Source organism: Lactuca sativa, chromosome 5 (genome assembly GCF_002870075.4).
Source record: "Lactuca sativa cultivar Salinas chromosome 5, Lsat_Salinas_v11, whole genome shotgun sequence".
NCBI classification, from domain to species: domain Eukaryota; kingdom Viridiplantae; phylum Streptophyta; class Magnoliopsida; order Asterales; family Asteraceae; genus Lactuca; species Lactuca sativa.
This window is the reverse complement of record NC_056627.2, coordinates 294,011,693-294,033,749: the sequence shown is the minus strand read 5'-3', so window position 1 is coordinate 294,033,749 and position 22,057 is coordinate 294,011,693. Positions and strand designations below refer to the sequence as shown.

General features: G+C 32.7%; 2 protein-coding genes and 1 pseudogene across 3 annotated transcripts; 1 reads left to right on the top strand and 2 right to left on the bottom strand.

Moving 5' to 3' along the window:
- Positions 1-769: 769 nt before the first annotated feature.
- Positions 770-4,138, bottom strand: LOC111910394 (7-dehydrocholesterol reductase). The gene is made up of 13 exons (XM_023906239.3): positions 3,904-4,138; positions 3,108-3,330; positions 2,953-3,008; positions 2,747-2,849; positions 2,603-2,668; positions 2,385-2,498; positions 2,158-2,284; positions 1,973-2,073; positions 1,748-1,873; positions 1,539-1,603; positions 1,329-1,410; positions 1,157-1,239; positions 770-1,057 (listed from the first exon to the last, which is right to left on the bottom strand). Exons 1-13 carry the CDS (start codon positions 4,017-4,019, stop codon positions 991-993), a joined length of 1,329 nt encoding a protein of 442 aa, XP_023762007.1. The 5' UTR covers positions 4,020-4,138; the 3' UTR covers positions 770-990.
- A 7,156-nt stretch (positions 4,139-11,294) lies between these two features.
- LOC111910393 (mediator of RNA polymerase II transcription subunit 8) lies at positions 11,295-14,283 on the bottom strand. Of its 2 annotated transcripts, XM_023906238.3 has the most exons (10): positions 13,858-14,282; positions 13,589-13,713; positions 13,343-13,467; positions 12,986-13,274; positions 12,527-12,891; positions 12,354-12,407; positions 12,056-12,265; positions 11,842-11,895; positions 11,721-11,775; positions 11,295-11,638 (listed from the first exon to the last, which is right to left on the bottom strand). In XM_023906238.3, the coding sequence occupies exons 1-10, from the start codon at positions 14,070-14,072 to the stop codon at positions 11,424-11,426; spliced, it is 1,707 nt and encodes a 568-aa protein (XP_023762006.1). In that variant the 5' UTR covers positions 14,073-14,282; the 3' UTR covers positions 11,295-11,423. The 2 variants fall into 2 exon arrangements, with proteins under 2 accessions (XP_023762006.1, XP_023762005.1); XM_023906237.3 differs by having other exon boundaries at positions 11,721-11,895; positions 13,858-14,283.
- Positions 14,284-17,952: 3,669 nt separating this feature from the next.
- LOC111910392 (40S ribosomal protein S21-2-like) lies at positions 17,953-20,794 on the top strand (annotated as a pseudogene).
- Positions 20,795-22,057: the final 1,263 nt, after the last annotated feature.

Below are 22,057 nucleotides of genomic sequence, written 5' to 3'. Positions count from 1 at the left end.
ACTGTTTATAAAAGTTTGGGACAAATACTATCATATTTTTTGAGAACTGCGCTACCAAGTACCAACAACATTTCTATATATTTCAAAAAAATATTAGTTGTTTAGTCTAAAGACATTCTACTTTTGGTCTTGATCAGATATATTTAGAATATCAATATCCCTTCTAAATATATATACAATTACGTAAATTTGTTATCAAGCTTTTGTTCATGCTATATGTGTTATATCTTTTTGCTTGTCCCTTCAACAAATATAAAATAACTCAAATGCATAAGTTAAGCAGTTTCTACTAACATTTTTTTTTAAAAAAAATACATGGAAACAATGTGAAACCCTCGTTCACAACCATTCTACAAACCAAACATACCCTAAAACAAATTTCATCAATTAATATGACTTTTAAAAGAGAGCTACTAAATTAAAGTTGGATATTTCATATTTCACCAAGACAAATAGATCCAATAACATCATTAAGCCAGCGTCATGATGTTTAAAATCATTCTAGCTGTACCAATTATACTAAAAAGTGTAAGAAGACTCATTAAGAAAAGTTGATTACAGAAAGAAAATAAACAAGGTGTATTAAACATACCAATAGAAGAGCATAATATACTTCTAGTTCTAGATAACATATTAACATTACTTTTAAAAAAATGAAGTATTATCCTACTAAAAAGTGAAATCTTGTACCTAATTATGACAAAGATTAAAGTACTTTGTAGAGCTTCTAGTTTTGTGTTAATTTCAACATTTCAGACAATCAAACAACTGAACAAGCAACTTCTTCATTCCATACTGCTAATGCTATGTTCTAGCGTAACACCCCTCATAAAATATCATCAGAAAACAGCATACATAGACCTTAAGATCAATAATTTAACACCCCTCCTAAAATAGCAAAGGGCTTGAGTTCAATAATTTATCAAAACTAACCAAATACTAATATTTTTTTTCTCATAAAAATACATGCCAACATTGCATATCTCCATGTCAGTAGATCCCTGGTATGATCCTATATGGAACCTTGTTGCAATACGTCTTCCAATACTTACCATACCTGCATCCAACCCAAATCAAATTCAAATTCAAATTCAAAATCATTACTTATATCATTTTATTTTCTCAAAAAGAAAACATTAATGAGAAGGATGCTTACTTTGAACGACATCTATCATCATCTCTTTTGGCTCGATCAAACAACAAGATGGTCAAGAACACGAAATAGAAGTATGGAAGAAACTGCAAAACAAAATTAAATAATTCAAGATTCCTTTCTTTAGACTACTACAACAACACCAATAAAGATCATGCTCAAATAATCAAATTACATTATCAAAAAGGGCCGGAACTGTCCAGAAAAATGCTGCCATAATCTCAGGTACATAGTGGAAATGACGAGATAAACCCCACCTATAATAACAACATCAAAAAAACATCATCTCATCGGAATCGGAATCAGAATCAGAATCAGAATCGGAATTGGAATGGGAATGGTGATCTAGTCAGTGACTAGTAGCTACTGCCTAGTGCCTACTCACCACCCTGAAGTCAGCAGAAGGCTAGTCTTAGTCTCCCCCTTGGTTGTAGTGTATGATGCAACTATCTGTAATAATACCGATTATATCTTACTATTAATATATCAAATTAAGACCACTAACAACAACAACAACAATAATAATAATAATAATAATAATAATAATAATAATTTCATTTCACTAAACAAAAGTTGAGAGTTTGAACAGGTTACCTTGCTTGGAGCTTTCCCCCAAACCAAGCTCTTGCCATTTGTTCTACGAAACTCTTGCCTTTGTCTATCACAGTCATAATTTATGTATATGCACAAAATCCCTGCTATTAGGATTGAAATCGCCAGCTGTTTGTATTGTATCAACACAGAAACAATTAAAAAATGATGTATATATGAAAAGAAACTGTTCAAAAAAATAATTTATATTAAACAAAAAAAAAAAACCTGAGCTCCAAGATTGACAGGATGATTGACAAGGTACATGCCAGGGGAAGTATATATAGAAGGAACCCAAACCAAACATCCCCAACAGATATAAAATCCAGCTACCAAAAAAATCAATAAAAAAAACTACACATTTCAGAATTTATGTTACAACTTGCATACAAAAATAATGGAAATATATTTACCTCGATCATGTGCAATATCCATTGTGTTCCAGTACCCTGCTTCCCACCAAAAGAACTTTGTAATGTAAACCAACATTAACAACGTACTTACAGCCATAGAATCTGCCACTTTCCCATCTCTTTCATACTGAATCAAAATAGATTGCAAATTTATCAATCAATGATTCTATTACTTCAAATCATGCATGAATAAATAGTAAATTAATTAATGGTTTTCAACTGCATACCTGTTTTATGCAGTAGGTTACAGCAAGAACAGCCCAAGACATCATCCCGAATCTACAGTTGGTGAAAACTTTGATATCAAAATTCTTTCCAATTCGAGGATAAAGCTCCATGCCCTATTGAACCCCATCAACCATAACATATACTCAGAACAACATTTCTTGGCTTGATATTCATTCATGTAAACAGAATAAGAAACAACAAATTCACAGAAACTCACCCAATAGAAATCGAATATTATGTTTCCTGATGAACCAGAATCAGTGGAAGAAGGTGCTACATGACCCTGTAAACCAAAGCTACAAGTGTCAGAAGAATAAATATAGTATGATTGATGATATGTGACATTATGTATCATGCTCACCTTTATGTATAAGAATATACAAAACACAAAGCTTCCGAAAATGAGTGCGGAGTATATTTCTCCCAAATGATCATAAACAACTGTAGGATTAAATATCCCAAACCTGAAATTACAAAAAGAATAGGTAGTTGTAGGTCAAAGATGTCAAACTCAACTTATGTAAGAAGAAAAAAAAAAAAAAGATTATTGTAACATTTTAAGCTTACCACCAAAGGCTGATATATGTAATCAGTGTCACCACATATGCTGCCACACCATTAGCCTGAAACAAGAAAATAAATATTCTTGAAACATTCTTACAATCTACTTAATGTAGACTTAATGTTATGATGTGAAATTGTCAATGTTGTTGATTTGGAACCTTATAGACTGGCCTATTGCCTGTAGGGGATATTGGGCCTTCAACTCTTTTCCCAGGTAACCATAGCTGGAGGGCTGCTTCAAAGAGGCCATAACAAGCAATGATCTTCCATGCAATAGCAGTAGGTTTAGGCCATATGTTCACAAACCCTTCAACTCCATGCTCCATGAGATAATTGAATGTGTTTAGTAAAGAACCATCGAGATGTACCATTGTATACCATCTGTAAAAAGTAATAAAGTTTAGTTCAATCCATGGATGACTTCTTTTTATGTTCTCATTGTAAATAGCTAAGTTATAATGTGAGATTAAATTACAGGCGACAACTTATTCTTGTAACCAATAATCATAATTAACATGATTCTAAACATCATTACTCTATGATAGTTAAGAAAACACTGAGCAAAAGCTACTGTATTTTTTTTTTAATTTTGAAAATCAGCTCTTGATGTGTATGTGTTTGAGAAGTATGATATAGGTGCACTTAAAAGCTAGGAGAATCGATTATGCATGCCCTCATAAGTCAGCACAGAGATCTACAAGACAAGATCCAGATTCATCACACAACAATACAGAATAACAATCGTTGGCGTCAATAATTCTTCATTTACAATACAATTATACAATTATCGTTTTGAATCAAAATCTGTATGGATAAAGATCGAATTAAGAAGCAGAAACAAAGTTAAAATCTTTATGAAAAACAAAACAGAAAGAGTAAGTATAAAGATCTGATTTTCATGTTGGTTTTAAAGTAGTTGCAGGATGTGAAAAAGAAAGATAGGTGAGAACTTACAGGAGGATGACGAAAGGAGGGCAAGTAGAGAGAAGAGTGATGACAGAGAAGTAAGTTAGAATCGGAGAATGAACCATCTCCTTCTTCTTCATGGAATCTGCATCTGTTGCGCCCATTTTCTTCACCAGATGCAGAGTACGATGGGGGGAAAGAGGAGAGTGACAAGATGTTTGTGTTTAGTGAGAGAGAGAGAGAGAGAGAGAGAGAGAGAGAGAGAGAGAGAGAGAGAAGGCGAAGTGGCGAAGACTTGATATGCCTCGTGGTCGTGGAACGACTTCCACCAAATCAGGTGGGGATAAAAAAAAATTAAAAATAAAAAGAAAGTGTAGGATACTTTTACACAGCAGTCCATCCCCTTCTCTGTTGTTAACTTTGACACCGGATCAACCTAGGTACATGCTAATTTAATACACCAAAACATAATTTGCCTTTCGCTTTTATATTTCTTGTTTTCATGTATTAAAATTTCAACACCTATCTATGTCTATGCTGCATTAATACAAATGTGTCACCAAACTTTTAAATTTAGTATATTCTAAGACTATCAGATATCTTTGATAAATTTTCTTTTATTTTATTTTACAATAGGAATTAATCCTCTTTTTGGAATAACTATCAATGTCTTTGAGCAGTCGATAAATCGATTTTATTTTATTTAAAAAGTAATTGATATTTATTGTTATTATCTCCGAAGTATATTAAATCTAGACATTAGTAATCTTTGGTGGTCTTTTGGCCCAATATTTCTTACATTTTGTCATGATCTTTTTTTCTTTAATTTGATTGGTATTGATTGTTGTTTTTATATTTTGACGTATTTAGTGTGTGCAACAAAGATTTTATATTTTGATAGATTTAATTCCTAATATTTTGGTATATTTAGTCCTTACAACAAAGTTTACATATTTTGATAGAGTTTAGTTCCTACAAAAAAAGATTTAAATTTTGACAGATTTACTCCCTGTAATTTTGTAATTTTTTAATTTATAGAAAATGGCCCCGTAAAATTTTATTTCAAAAACAATCCATACGTGTAACATTTTTGTATTTTGGCAGGTTTGACCATTGTGTACAAAACTAATTAAAAAAGTTATCCTTGTAATTTACAGAAAATGTCTACATGCTTCACAATTTTGTCATCATATTTTGTGAAGTTGTCGCTTCTACTATCTGGTTTTCACTAAATTGACGATCACACGACTACACTTAAAAATAAACAATAAAAATTATACTTTACCAAAAAAAAAACATACATTCAATTCATCAGGAATATAACAACACCATACAAACTTGCTCACACTTCCTGAACTTCGCAATATCCGACAACGATATTGACAAAGTAAAGTCATGTGACAACAAGATGCAGATAATCATCGTCTCCCTCCGGGAAGAAGTTATAGAAGCAATTTTCGATCACAAGAAACTCATGAAGGAACTCCCTAACAATTAGCTACCAACTTTTCCTTTTTTTTTTCTGTCGGTTATGTCCGATTAGTCAACGTCCAACCAATGTCCTCATTTGTTAATGTCTATGTAATAGTTTTCTCATCCTTTTTTATGAACTCGATGTTCTAAAATAAGACATTGACATTACTTTAACTTCTGCTATATCGTTTGAACTTATCATCACATGCGAATACTTACAAAAAGGAAAAAAAAAAACAAATGGAAATAAATACACACAAATGCACACTTACAAGTAGAAACATTGCTTCTGATGATTAAAAAATATCAATGTTTAACGTTTTAGAGTACATTGTCTAAACTGTAAAAAAAATTAAAAGTACACTCATCCATTACATAAAATAAAAAAAATATATGAAAATTTTATCTAACCCAGGGCAAAGCTCGGGATCTTTTTCTAGTTATTATTATTTTCAACTGTATGGCATGTAATTTTTAAATTTTATATTTTTGGTGTTTTAAAATTTATTTTAATTTGGTCCAAACTTTAAATTTTTTACAACTTTTTTTTTACATTTTTAAAAAATTTACACTTTATTCTTTAAAACATTTTTACAATTTTTTGTATAAGTTCATTTTTTTACAACTTTTTACGATGTTATAAATACAATTTCATACAACTTTTGTATTATCAAATTGTAAAGATTTTGTATATAGTCTTCGATCAATCTAATTATGTTGGTTGGTTTTATGGGTTTCAATATGTTTGATTTCTCTTTTTATATTCTCAACAAAGTTGTTTCTATATGTTTTGATCTATGTTTTTGTGGTGGTTGTTCTATGAGTTTTGATCTATTTTCTGTAGTGATTGGTTTTATGTGTTTCAATCATTAAAAGATTAATGTAAATGTAAAACAAGTATAAAAACAATGTAAACAAAATTAAAACGATCGTAAAAAATTGTAAATATGTTAGAAAATGTTGCAAAAAAAACGTAGTACAAAAAGTCTAAAAGTAAATTATACAAAAGTCATAAAATTCTAAATTTTGTAAAAAACAATTTGAGTGACTTTTAGGGTGTCAAACCCAACAAATAGCATAATTAAACTAGACTCAAATTTCATTGTTGTTTTGCACTATAAAAGTAGATGGCAGGGTCCACGGAGACACATGACTATTAAATACATCTTTTTGAATAAGATGTAACACATTTAACACAAGAAAGGGGGTTGTTTGTTTGCATTAATGTAAAATATATGCATGCAATAAGAATGAATGTAATTCAATAATTGAATAGTTTTGATTATGTATTTAACTAATGTGTTACGCAATTCTATCATAAAATGAAGTTATGTAACATTCAGTTCAAGTGAGAATTTGTCAAGTTTAATTTTCAAGGATTTAACCCTACTCACAACGCGAGGAATGTGTGTCACGTCGTGAGGAGTTTAATGAACATGCACATCATCTTTGGGGATCACGAAGTGAGCACATGGTGACACGACGTGAGACCTGCATGAGAGGAAACCCTAATTTTGGTGTTTTATTTTTGTATTTAAAGGAAGTGAGGGCTAGGGTTAGCCCACCCTTAGCCTTCATCACGTCTTTGCACCCCCCGTGAAACCCTACCATCCATATTTGATCTCGAAGCTTATTTGTGGTGATTTTAACCAAGGAAAAGAAAAGAAAGAGCGTTTGGTCCATTGTTTCTACATTCAAGTCTCATCATCAAGAATTTGCACACCTTCTTGAGCTTTTGTGAGTTTCAAGTTTATTGCTTTATAAGTTTATAAGCCTAGATCTAGATTTCCATGCTTTATCCTTCATGTACAAGATGATATAGAGGTTGGAATCCATAAAGTTGTCAACTTTATGGATCCCCGGTGTCCCTTGAGTAGTATAGATGCTAGATCTAGTAGATGGTCGGGTTTTATGATTCATGCATGAGATTTGGTGTTATTTCCCTTTTGTGCCCTAGCTAGTGTTTTGGACATGCATGTCCAAAAAGCCATGATTTTTATGATGTTCTAGAGTGAATAAGACACTATGGGGGATTTGGTTGCTTGGGCAAAAAGAGATTAAGAGTTTCATTAAGAACTTATGGTTAGAGCGTTCTCACGACGTGAGCACAGGGTGTCACGACATGATGATGGCATTCCTCGACTGTTTTGGACTTATTAGGTCACGACGTGACTAGTGGATTGTGAGACTTTTGAGTATGGATTGATTTTGACTTTGACCAGGGTTTGACCAAGTTTTGCCCAAGGGTATTTTAGGTAATCTGAGTGGTATTTGAGATTGTTCATTATTTGGTGTTTAGGTTGACCCGACCAAGATTAAGGTCGTGATGTAGTGGGAGGTTTCGAAGTCTCCCTTGGAGATCAGGAGTTTCTTGGGTTTAGCGGGATATTATCGGAGATTTATTTAGGATTTCTCCAAGATCGCAGTACCCCTCAATTGTCTGACAAGGAAGGGCATGGATTTTCGTTGGGGCTCTAAGCAGCAAGTGACATTTGAGACTCTGAGACAGAAATTGTGTAAGACCCTAGTGTTGACCCTCCCCAGGGGTATTGAGGATTTTGTGGTGTTTTGTGACGCATCCATCACAGGTTTGAGCGCAGTGCTTATGCAGCGTGGGAGAGTTATCGTGTATGATTCTCGGCAGCTGAATCCACATGAGGTTCGTTATCCGACTCATGATTTAGAGTTGAGGGCAGTAATGTTTGCTCTCAAGATTTGGCAGCATTATCTATATGGGGTCCGATGTACAATCTACACAAATTATAAGAGTCTGAGGTACCTCATGGATCAGCCGAATCTGAATATGAGGTAGCGCAGGTGGTTTGACGTAGTCAAAGATTATGATTGCGAGCTTCTGTATTATCCTGGGAAAGCCAATGTGGTGGTTGATGCTCTGAGCCGCAAGGCGGTTAGTTATGCGACTGCAGCCATGTGTATGAGGATTTCGATTGATTTGTCATTGTTGGATTTGATCACGGAGGCTCAGGTCGAGGCAGTCAAGAAAGAAAATTGGAATCATGAGAGGTTCATGGGTGAGGTTGACAGGTTTCCTACTGACAGTCGCGAATTATTGACCCGATATGGACGGGTTTGGGTGCCAAATTTTGGTGGGATTAGACAAACTATATTGGAGGTGGAAATATTAATAAAAATTGTTACCTTTTTACGTAATAAAACCAGTTTGTTAGCCCCATGAATACATTATGAATAATTCATTTTTCAACAACATTGTAAACTATTTATAATCTAGAAATGATAAATATTTTTAATTTAAATAGAATATTTAAAAGTGTTACATCCTTATATCTTTAATTTAGACAAAATTGTCAATTATGATGTTTTTATTTTTTAAGAGGAAAATATCTCTAGTTTGCAAACGCATCTGCAGAAGATGTAGACTAAACGTCTACAGTTTGCAAATAAAAGAATGTTTTTTTTTTTAAGTTTGCAGACTTCATAAAGGATATTAAACCACATTAATCATATATTATACCAACCAAACAAACCATATGACATACATACATTAACTATATTGATTTATGGATGATAATTAAAGACGACGATGGTGGAATAAATAGTAGTGGTGATGGCATAGATGGTGACAATGGTGATGGTGGAGGAGGTAACATATGGGTGATGGTGGCAGTAGTGTTGGTGATGGTTGAGATGGCGGTGGAGGGAGGGGTTGGAGGTGGTAGTGGTGGTGGTGATGGCAATGGTGGTGGAGGCGGCGGATGTAGTGTTGGTAGAGGCGGTAGTGGTGGTAATAGTAGGGCAAAGGTGGAAGAAAATCGTTAAAGAATAAAGCGTGAAAAATAGGATTGATTTTTTTAGGGTTAGAATGTCTGCGGGATTTAAAAAACTTTTTCATGTCTTCCACAAGAAGATGATGTATATACCTTTTTAGGTATGCGATTTTCTAAAAGAACAAGCAGTATGCGGTAAAAAAAAAGTATTCACGCACGTAAACATGCTAATTCAAAAAAAAAAAAAACTTCTAAGAAAAAACAAACACCATATATGTCTTCATATGAATTTTATCTAATAGATTGTTTATATTTTGTTAATCTTTTAGTTTGTTGTTTATTTTTATAATTTTCACCTTTATTCATATGTCACCTAGGAAAATCTCAAAATTTTGCCAAAAAATAGTCCCAAAACTGAATTTTGAAAAACAAAAATCTTCATTTGCGAAAATTTTGGTTTTATGTACAAAAATTGAAGTTTATTTGTGAAAATTTTAAAAATATATTTTTTTGAAGTTTTTTGTATTAGAAGTTTTCATAAACCATTTCGAGAGCAAAGGAAAGTTTAACATTGTTTTTTTTAAATGGCTAACTCACATACTCATTATTCTATTCTTAAATCTACCATTTCGTCATATATGAGACTTGGTCGGAAGCAGAGCCGGTCTTGAAAATTAAATATCCTTAAAGGCCTATGACAAGCTAGAAAAAATGTCTTTATCGTTATTATAAGTTTTTATTTTTAAATAAATATATATAATAAAAAAAATTGGCCCTGTGCAGCTGTCCACTTTGCCCCTTCAATGCCACCCATGGTTGGAGGACACTGTTCCGTCGACTCCTCCTGATACCGATAGGCCACATGCCATTTGGTAAAAGAAAGCTTAATGTTATAATTTTATACCTATGAAAATAAAAAAGAAAATGAATTTCTCACCTCTGTAGAATCTTCATATCAATCTGAAAAACCTTATGAAAAAATACGATAAATCTATTTTTTGTTATTATTGTAAGTCAAAATGACAATATTAAGCTTTTTTTCACTTTAGATTTGGTTTTTTAACATTTGTAACAAAAAAAACTTATATATATATATATATATATATATATATATATATATATATATATATATATATATATTATTTTTGTAGGTAAACTTCGATTTTCCATTGTTAAAGTTTGGATTTTCACATATAGTATCTCCGAAAAAAAAATCTAGCTTTGGGATTGGACCCACTTTTTTGCAGATGGTTAGGATTTTGGCAAATGACATCTGTGAAATTCTCAAAGACGGTGTTGTTTTAGATATTGTCACAAAGACAGTGTCATTTTAGAGATTTTCGCAGATGCTATTGCGAAAATCATGACTATTTTGGTATAATGGCTAATTTTTGTTCAAATCTTGGACAGCAGGTAAGAAAATTAGCATGATTTATTTTCCCTCTTAATTGTGACGGGTTTGAAGATATTGTATGCATGTGATAAAAAATTCCTTATTAAAACTGACATATAGTAAGAATATTAGTCGTTCTATTTAAGTTAAATTTTAAAAAGGAATCATTACTAAGACATGAACCCCAAATCTGCTGTTACATACAAATATCCTAACCAACAAGACTACAAAGATTAGTTGTAATTAAAATATACCATGATGGTTGGCACTTTGGTACTCTGCGTTACTTTATAATGTAATTCAAATTGAGGAAATGAAACACCATTCTTTTGTGTGCGTAGTTTCTTACTGCCACATTTCCTATTTCTAATGTTGCCCTCTTAAGATTTAACGCCTTACGAATTATAGTTAATAACATGTATACATATAGTGATTTCAACTTCAAAGGTGAACTTTTTTACATAAGGCAAAAAGTGCTTTTTTAGTGATGGTGGAAAAGTAAATATGTAAAGTCCATTTATTGTCACTTTATAGAACTGTCTTGAGTAAAATGGTAATTGAGGCACTTATAGAAGCTAAATGTTTTTCCTTTATTTTGAAACAAGGAACTTTATGATTAATAGTCCAATATTAGATACGAAAAGTAGTTATCATCCCTTCTTTCTGAGGAATCATCCTCTATATTAGGAAAAGGAAACTAAGAATTCAAAAATCTTCTAAACTAACTTTCGCTATTGTTGTCCATATGTCAAAATTTCAAATCCTGATCAAGAAAAGAACAATATAGTGAGATAGAATATGTATATGTAATTCAAAAAAAAAAAAAATACAAGCATGCGATTTTGTTTTGTTAAAATTGACAAGTAGAAGAAAGAAACAGACAATTCAGAAATGAGCATAACATTTGCCAACTGTAACAACCTTAACACATAAATAGTAAAAAATAAGATAAGGTACTACTGGTTTTGTCTATGTTGTTGAAAGTTGGGATGATTCTGTTGGGGATTCTGCTGCATAGGTACCACCATACCAGGTTGCTGTTGTTGTAAATTCTGGGTGTTTTGTTGCATGTTCCCAAAACCACCTTGCTGCTGCTGTTGTTGTTGTTGCTGTTGTTGTTGTTGTTGTTGTATAGGCATCATGCTACCAGGATTCCCTCCCATATTAAACACTGTCATCCAAATGAAAACCCCATCATTATTCATATATATATAAAAAAATAACCTAATTTCAAACAAAAACTATGCCCCTACCCTGATCACTCAAATTTTGAGCTCCAAGACTCCGGTTGCCACCAGATAATCCAAACTGAAATTTACAAAAGTTTATAAACAAATTTGTAAAAAAAAAAAAAAAGGTTATGAAAAAACTAACCTGCATCCGAGGTAACATTGATTGTGATGGCATCATACCCGTCATATTTGACATCTAAAATTAGAAACCACATAGTTAATCACCAAAATATGTAATACTGGTATAATAATAATACCCTTGCCTCTTTTGGTCATTTTTTGTGATTAGCTCCAACATATAACAATCTTTCATTAAAAGAGACAAAATGCAACAGATGGGGAAATGTAAAACTGACCATTTGGTTATTTGGTGTAGCTTGTGCAGCATTAAACAATGCAGTGTTGGCAGTGGTAGACATTTGGTTTAAATGGCGACCTAATTGGTTTCCTTGGTTTAGTTGGCTTTGTGCAATCCCATGTTGAATACCTCCACTAGGTAATTGTCTACCTTGAAATTGCTGCCCTCCTAATGACTGAGAAAAAGCCATCTGATTCTGACCATGTAACTAACAGCACATAATAACAAATTAATAATAATTACACTGAAACAAAATACTAAAAATTTCAACCGAAAAAACATAATATCCAAATCACCTGATACTTCTGTTGAGCTTGACCTTGCAAATCATGCAGCTGTGACAATTGATTCTGCACATATCAAATGATCACAGCATTACAACTACACATTATCTTAATTCTTCTAATAATATATATAATCCAAATTGAATTGTAGTATTCTACAGCTACAAGTCTACAACCATACATACCTGTGCTAATCCAGTCATTGGATTTTGCCTGAGTGATTGAGCAAGCATTTGCTGCTGATGTTGTGGTAACTGCTGCATCAATCTTTGTCTTTGTTGTTGTTGTTGTTGTTGATGTTGTTGTTGCTGCTGTTGTTGTTGTTGAGTTTGTTGTTGTGGGGAAGGTGTGTTCATCATGTTTCCAGATCTTGGTGAGTTTGCATATGGTAAAGGAGATGCTGTTGTGTTATCAAAAGATGATGCCCCAGTGGGACCCGAAGGTGATGCAGCTGCTCTTCCCATGAGTTGTGAGCCAGAAGCCTGCAACAATGCTCCTTGACTGTTTACAGTATTTGAAGACATTGGAGGGGTGTTCTTCATGTACATTCCTGTGAAAAAAAGACAACACCACATTATTGTGAAAAGATGAACATTTATTGATCTTTGATTTGTTTTTGTTTTTTTTTAAGGATATTAATATACCGGACGACTCAGAAATGGTCTGGATGCCATCATTTACTGGGAGCACATCCACTAGATGAGATGGAAGTGATGATGTGATCTGTCTTTGGTCCATGGGTATGCGTAAACCTTGACCATGGTTAACAGCATGTCTAAGTAAATTTTCTTGTTCTTGAATCTTTGCAGCTTGAGCTTTATCCAGAGTTAAGATATTGGTGGGCCCTTGGCGAGTGCCAAAGTAGGTTTTTCTAGTGTCAGCAATGACTTTTTCAGCGCTTTCACAAGCTGCTCCAATCATATCAATTCTAGCCTACAAAAAATGGTGCATATGTAAGGCTTCAGGAAATAAAAAGTGATTGATCACTCTATATTTATTACCTTTAACTTTTCAATCTGTGAGGGGACAGAGAGATTTTGCATTGCATATAGTAACTGTTCTCGTTTGGAATTGTCATCTGCTTCTATCTCTGGTAATAACTTTGATGAAATCATAACAGGCAATACTACAATGGAAGTAGAAGATCATTAGTTTTATCCTCAATTTTGATATGTCAAAGCATCTTAGGAATATTTTCAAATGAGGAATGTATCATGTATGTTTTCAGAGGGTTAACAAGTTCTTACTTCCAGCATTTTCACCATTGACATTCTTTGGATGGACAACAAATGCCTTTGAAACCTTCTTAATGTCTTCGACAATGTTATAGAGCTCAAGGTTTACCATAGAAAATTGACCCAATACATCTTGCCTGGTGCACCCGAAAAAAATGAGAGCAATTCTTTTTTAAATGTTAACGATTAACATCGTTCTAAGCTCAGAAGCATTGATAAATTCAACGAAATTAATATTACAATGCGTGAATTCAAAATGTTTGTTAATTGGGGAAACTAACCACTTGGGTACGGAATTGGTGCGGGCAATGAGTTCGAAATCTTCAAGGATGCGAGTGATGGCTTTATAGAGGCTCAATGCTCTAGTCTTGACGGATTCTAGGTTAAGTTGCTGCTGTACGGCAGGGTTCAGCCTCTCCTTCGCCACCGCTTGTTGCTGTGGTTGTTCTTGTTGCTGCTGTGGCTGCCCTTGACCTACTCCCATCGGACCATCCATTGCCGGCGCAACTCGGAGCACGAAACTCGAGGAATCAATGAATTAGCGCCGATGGTCTGCGTTCACCAGTCGTGTGTGGATCACGAACAGATGATTACCCAACAATTTTGTTTTCAGTTAAACGATTTCAAAGATTCGAAATACACAGAGCTGATTTATGAATTATGACTGACGTTTTCTGTGAAAGCTTTTTAGTTCGAGTATTTCATTAATTTTCAATTTCTTTAGGAAACAAGACACAAGTGAGTGAAACCTTTTTTTTTTTTTTTTTTTTTTTTTGGGGACTATTGGGCCGGTTTCAATTACCATGCAGTTATTTCTATTAGGGTTGTTCCCCTTCGGTTTTCACGGTTTTTAGGTTAAACAAAAGTCAAATTATTAGTAATGCTTTTTACAGTTTGTCAATTAAAGACCGAAGTCGAACCATTGAAAATTAAAATCGAACCAAACAGAACCATTACTAACGGTCTAGCTTCTATTTGGTTTCATGGTTTGAGCTTTTTAGGCTCGTTTGAGTCGAGCCAATCAGAATAATTTTGAAAAAAACAAAACTGTCAAATTAAATCTATCAAAACAATAAAAAAATATGTTTTTAACTGATTTATTTATTTGATTTTGACTCTAGTTATAACTTGTTGGAGTGGAGGAACCGATTGAGCTTCACAAAAAAAGGATTAAAGGATTGGTCTAGGTAATTTACTAAGGGGGATTCTAAATACACCTATTTAAAACCACTAATCACTTAGTCAAAACCATTAATAAAAAAGTCAAATAAAAAAATATAAAAAATGTAATAACCTAATCATATTTAATGAATTTAATAAATGGAAGAGTTATAGGGTCCTGTGCTTTTAGGCTATGCCGGTCAAATTTCTTATAACTATTTTCATTTATGTTTAAATAGTTGGTTATTATATTAATGTTTATAATTCTCTAATATCAATTTTTATTCATTATTCAACACATTATATTTTTTATTCTTTTATATTATAATATCTAAATTAAACTATCTCATAATATATAATAGATTTGTTATAAACTATTATAATTGTTGTCTTTTTGATTAGTTTCGTATTAAACATTTATTAAAAAATCACAATTATTAACTTTTTACACCAAACACAACTATTGAAATTAAAAATTACATTTTTCATTTAACACTAGTGCACTCGTAGAATATATGCATTAAGTAAAGCATTATACAATATTTGTCATCTAATAGAACTTTCTGATGTGTTGTGATGCCAAAGTGGCAAAACTATATGCATTGAATGTGATTCTTGTAAATCAATGTAACGTCCTAAAAATATTATCCAAAAATTTCATTTTTAATTTAATAAAAATAGTATTTCAAAAACATCATCAATACAATCCAAATAAGATAAGTCTATCAAACATCATCTCAAATCAGAGTAAATCACACAAACGAGACTATGTGGTGTGTGCACTGTAGTCATCTCGAGCTCTTCTCCTTGGAACTAGAAGTAACTAAAACATAAACTGAAAACCGTAAGCACAAAGCGGGACTATGTGGTATGTGCATTGTAGTCATGTTAACACATACAATGATCATAAAACAATAGCATACAATTCACTCATTGGGCCTCGCCCGGCATCGAGCCCCTCCCAGTATACATTACAATACATAACACATGCAAGGGTCATGCATACTCCTAGCATCCTAACATAAACAATAAAGGCCAACATTGGTGCCTTAGACCCGCTAAGCCAGTGAGGAAACTCACCTCAATCCACAGATAAAAGATCTTACACTCGCTGCTGTTGCGAACCAACGAATCTCCGAGCTATCAATACCACATAACATCCAATTAATTATTGAATTCCAATCCATAACTATCAGTCCATAATTAGGGTAAAAATATCACTTTACCCGTTACCTCGTTTAGACCAAGACTTAGGCTCAAACCTAATCCAAACGGCTCAAAAACCAACTAACCGATCAAGTCCCATACTTGGCCTAATTTTCCAAATTGGGCTCAAACCCTTACATGAGTCTTACCCTAAAGCCCACCAATTCTCCTAGTCCAAAACACTTGTACTCAGAAGGCCCAACAAGACCCCAACTATCAAACCCAATTGAATGACCCAAACTCGAAGCCCAAAACACTAAGCCCAACAAATTGAGTACACGGGGCGTACCCACCAATTCTCCTAGTCCAAAACACTTGTACTCAGAAGGCCCAACAAGACCCCAACTATCAAACCCAATTGAATGACCCAAACTCGAAGCCCAAAACACTAAGCCCAACAAATTGAGTACACGGGGCGTACCCAGCTGTACGCTAAGCGTACACGCTAAATGGATTGTACGCGACACGTACAGACTTGTACGCCCAACGTACTCACGAACGAGATTTCTTGTTCATGTTCGTTCGTTTAACAAATTACCCAGTTCATGTCCGTTAGGTTATGTTCGTGAACATATTAAACAAATATAACTGAATAAAGATAAACAAACACAATTCAACATATATGAATATAAAAGAACATATAATATAGTAAAGCAATAAAATATAATTGAACATATATGAACATAGATAAACTTAAACGAACGAACATAAACAAACACCATAAACGAACGTTTAAGAACATAATAAACGAACGAGATCATTGTTCATGTTTATTAGTTTAATTAAACGAATGCGAATTTGTGTTCATTGTCGTTCATTTATTAAATAAACGAACGTAAAAAAAATTCCGTCGAATGTTTCGCCAAATGGTTTGTTTACAACAATATATATATATATATATATATATATATATATATATATATATATATATATATATATATATAAAGTGACGTTAAAAGAATTAAATATAAAATATAAGTTATATATTTTATAACTTTTATATATATATATATATATATATATATATATATATATATATATATATATATATATATATATGAAGTGCTGTCAAAAAATTAAAATTAAAATATAAGTTAAATATATTTAAGAATAATTTGTCACTTATGTAATGCTCCAATCATATGAAAATGGGTTAAGTCAAAAGGTAAAATGATTTTAAAATGATTTTGATAAAGTGGTTTTGGGTGTGAATAACAACACCCTTTGTTAAGTTTGGATTACAAGACATAAGTTATTAAGTCGGTTTTAAATTTTATTACTTATATCCAAAAATTAATATATAATAAAGCTATACAGAATTATATATATATATATATATATATATATATATATATATATATATATATATATATATATATATATCATACGGTGCGGTCTGGTTTTATAAACCAAACTATTCACTACGGTTCCAAAATTTTGAAGGCGCAAGCTAAACCATAAAGAGAAAAAACCGCGAAACCAAATCGATGCATGATCTCACCGTTTCAAACCGAACCGTGAACACCTTTACTTTCCATCGTGTAATTTAGAGTTTGTACATGATTTTAGACTATAACTTTGGCATTTTTGGTGTTATATACAATGAATTACAATCATTCAAAGTTGTGATATCAAAACTATAAGTTTTCAGTTTTTAGCTATTTTTTTAGACTATTGTATTTTATAAAAATCTTTAAATATATATATATATATATATATATATATATATATATATATATATATATATATATAAATAAAGTGACGTTAAATGAATTAAATATAAAATAATATAAGTTTTATATATATATATATATATATATATATATATATATATATATATATATATATATGAAGTCCTGTCAAAAAATTAAAATCAAAATATAAGTCAAATATATTTAAAATTCTCCACCCTTAGCTACAGTAAAGTGGCTAAGGAATCGGCAGAAATGGTCCCTTAAATATGTGTTTTGTTGCAGCTCCGACTTGCTTTTTTGTGGGGGCATTTTATGCGATTTTTTCAGTTCTGGACCTGAATTTGCCTCATTCAAAATGGGTGGTCAGTCGTTGGGTCGATGTGTACACCGTGTGATCAACATTTAATTTTCTTACTCTCTTCCTTACATGTGTCCGCCTCATAGTCTGAATCGTGTCCGCCACCGCCACAAATATCGATTGGTGTCACCGCCAACGTTCAAATCCCATTCGGACCTGGAGAAAGGGAAAACCCGTCACAGCCTCCGCTCCTTTCCTCCGATCATTGACTCCACCACCTTCTGACCGTTTATACCGCCAACCATCATCTGTGTTTGTCCACATCTGCATCGACGACTATCGGGTATACCGGGTACTAATTTAACTGGGGTTAACGCCTCTCATCTTCTTGGCCTTATCCCACCGCGTCTTTATCCAGCGCCATCTCCATCTTCACCAACAATCACAGCAACAGAAGCAGGACCTATTTCTTCTATATGTTCGGTGGTGGTAAGTAGGGCTGTGGAGGACACCGCTGGGGCCGGAACTTCGAATCAAGTCAGATTCTCCACCGATATCAACTATACAAAAAGAGAAGCAGCAACAAGGAAGGTAGCTCCTTCAAGCAGCAAACAGTTCTAGGTTTGAACTTTTTTTTTTTTATCCAGATTAACGATTCTGAAGTCAATTGCTATGGAAGTCATTTGCAAAACTGATTTTATTTCTTCACTCTACAGTTCCGTGAACTTAGTTTTATGTATTCACTTCTACTGTGAGGGTTACCATGGGAAAAATTGTAACAACCGGTTAGTTTCTACCTTCCAGTTCCTGTACCACCGCTTCCATCAGGTAAGGGGTATTGATTTTTTCATTTGCTTCTTTGATTTTTTGCTTCAATATCCTCCATTTTTCTAGGCTGACTTTAAAACACAAATCTGTAAATATTAATGTGTTCCCGTCAAATTCCAGATGATGAGGTATGTTTGGGTTTTGTTTAGCATATTTTTATGTTTTCCTTTGTTTATTTCATCCGCCTTTTTATATTTTTTTAATGATTGAATCCACTGACTATTTTTTTCAGATAGTGAAATTCAAGGTTTACGAGCCCAAATTACTAAATGGGTAATTTATGCAGCAATTTCGGTTCTTTCAGTTTCTTTCTTTTCTTTGGTCTTGGTGTTTTCTTAACTCTAACATTGATTCCTTAGATGCAAATCTCAAGTTTGTTGAAATTACTTGGGTTTTTATTAGTATTAGAATCTTAGAAATATTAGTTTTACACTTCCACTTATGTATTGATTGTTGGATTTATGTTACAGGTCTGTGTTTCTTACAACAAAATTGAATGATTTGATTTGAGGAGGTTAAAGAGAAAGAAGATGTGTGAAGATTTGGTGAAGCCTTTCCAAATAAATGTGGAAGAGGTATGAAAATGATTCATACATACATACATATTTGATTGGGTTTTATAATAAACCTAGTAAGAATTTGTTTTTATTATTCCCATATTATAATTTAGCACAGGGGCATTTAGATCAAGTATACAATATCCAAATAAAAACATGAAAAATATACTACAACAAAGAAGGAACAGAGCATTAGAAAGACTAAAAATCTTACAAGGACAATAATCTAATTCTGCAACTGACAACATTATCTCACGAGTCAAATTCTCCCGAGGTAAACAACTTCAATGCATTTATTATGAAAAAGGATAAATTTTAGTTAACGTCTTTTGTTGCTAACGTGTGTGATTGATAAAATTGAATGATTTAACTAAAATAACAGTACCATGTTCCTATTGGTGGGTTTTTTTTTTCTTTTCTGTTTTTTTGTTATCCATTTTTATATTAGATCTGTCAACAAGTGTTATAACCTTATTTATTTAGTTTTTTTTTTCTTTTGCACTTAAAGCCACCACCGCCTCACTCTGTTCTTTTTTCTTCTAGACCTCAAATATTTTGTTCTTCTTCTACGACCGGAATTCTATGTTTTATCACTTTATATGTTCTTTTTCTTCATAAATCTAACCCCATTGAATTTTTTTTGTAAATTTAGTTACTTTTTGAAGATTTTTCCAAGATCCAGAATGAGGAGGGACAAAACATGGATCTCTACATCACAATGAAGTGGTATGTTCTGTAATCAACCCTTTCTAAACTTTTAAATATTTCTCAAAAAATGTGAACCATTCACCTCATTTTACTTCTTGCAGTTCTGGTACCGATAGGTTGATCACTTCAAAGGTTCTTGCTTCTATTTAGATCAATGTTAGTCGTTTGGATGAGTGTGGTCGCTACACTTGCCAGTTTTCCAGATTTGCTCTCTATGGTTTCATCTGAGCCCAGGTAAGTTGTCAGTTTTCCACTTTTGCCCTCTACTGATGGATTGAACTAATGTGTTTGTGGGATTCATATTTTGCAGGGAGATGCTGTTAGTGCACATGACAGGTTGTGGCAGAAGAAGAAAGTTAAAGCTAAGGAATACTTACTTTTTTGTTTCATGGTGAAAAAATGGCAATTTTAGTTATTATAAGCATGAAATATTATATTACATTAAGTTTGTAGTTTAACTTTGATTTCAGTCCAAAAACAACTTCTAGCCCTAAAATAGAAGAACAAGTACGGTAAAAATCCTGATTGCTGCAACTGCTTTATGGAACGCCCTCTCTCCTTCCAATCGATTCTGAAAGAGGTAAATTTACTTACACAAGTTTCTAATGGGGTGTGGTGCGGTGTTGCAGTTTCTCGGTTGTTACCTATAATACCCTTTTGTTTTTGGTTCTACTTTTTGAACATCTTTAATTCTTAATTGTAAGACTAAGGAGATTGGATGTATCACTCATGTATCTATTTCTAATATTGTTCAATTTCTATCTTATTTCTCTTTTGCATGCTCTAAATAGCAATGAGTTTGTTATCATTCATACATGTAAAGATGTTACACAAGTGTTACCAAATATGTAGAGACGATTGTATAGCATAACTCATATTTTATGTAAGGAAATATAAGTACATTGTTATTATAAGAAATGTTTTGTAAAGATGTTTGCAATTATGTGTATACAAATGGAAGTACACTGTTACTATGTGTAAAAAAATACAAAATATCTGACCCGTGCAACGCACGGCCTCTTCCCTAGTTCATATGAAAATGTGTTAAGTCTCAGGTCAAATTAAAATGGGTTAAGTCAAAAGGTAAAACGGTTTTGATAAAGTGGTTTTGGGTGTGAATAACAACACCCTTTACTAAGTTTGGTTTACAAGACATAAGTTATTAAGTCGGTTTTAAATTTTATTACTTATATCCAAAAATTAATATATAATAAAGCTATACATAATTATATATATATATATATATATATATATATATATATATATATATATATATATATATATACACACACACACATCATACGGTCCGGTCTGGTTTTATAAACCAAACTATTCACTACGGTTCCAAAAATTTGAAGGCGCAAGCTAAACCATAAAGAGAAAAAACCGCGAAACCAAATCGATGCATGATCTCACCGTTTCAAACCGAACCGTGAACACCTCTACTTTCCATCGTGTAATTTAGATTTTGTACATGATTTTAGACTATAACTTTGGCATTTTTGGTGTTATATACAATGAATTACAATCCTTCAAAGCTGTGATATCAAAGCTATAAGTTTTCAGTTTTTTAGCTATTTTTTTAGACTATTGTATTTTGTAAAATCTTTAAACATGTATACCCCATTCGTTTAAATCATATTAATATGCAGTTCTTTTCATCATGTAATTTAGAGTTTGTACATGATTTTAGACTCAAATTGGTCCAAACCTAAAACCGATAAGCCTTAAATCGGATCCAAGGTCCATTCAATTCTCCGAAATCAGGCCAATCAAAATGCTTACCCCTAGTATTTAGGGACGAGCATATAAAAAATCGACATAGGAATTTCAAATATCTAAATGGGTGAAAAAATGATACAGAGTATTGAATCGAACTAATATTACTGATATTGGTTTTCAGTACTAGCATCGGTACCAACGGTTTCGAATCTCAAATTTCATGATTTGTAAAGTATTGAGTAACGTTGTATTTGTTTACCCCTAGTATTTAGGGACGAGCATATGAAAAAATCGGCACATGAATTTC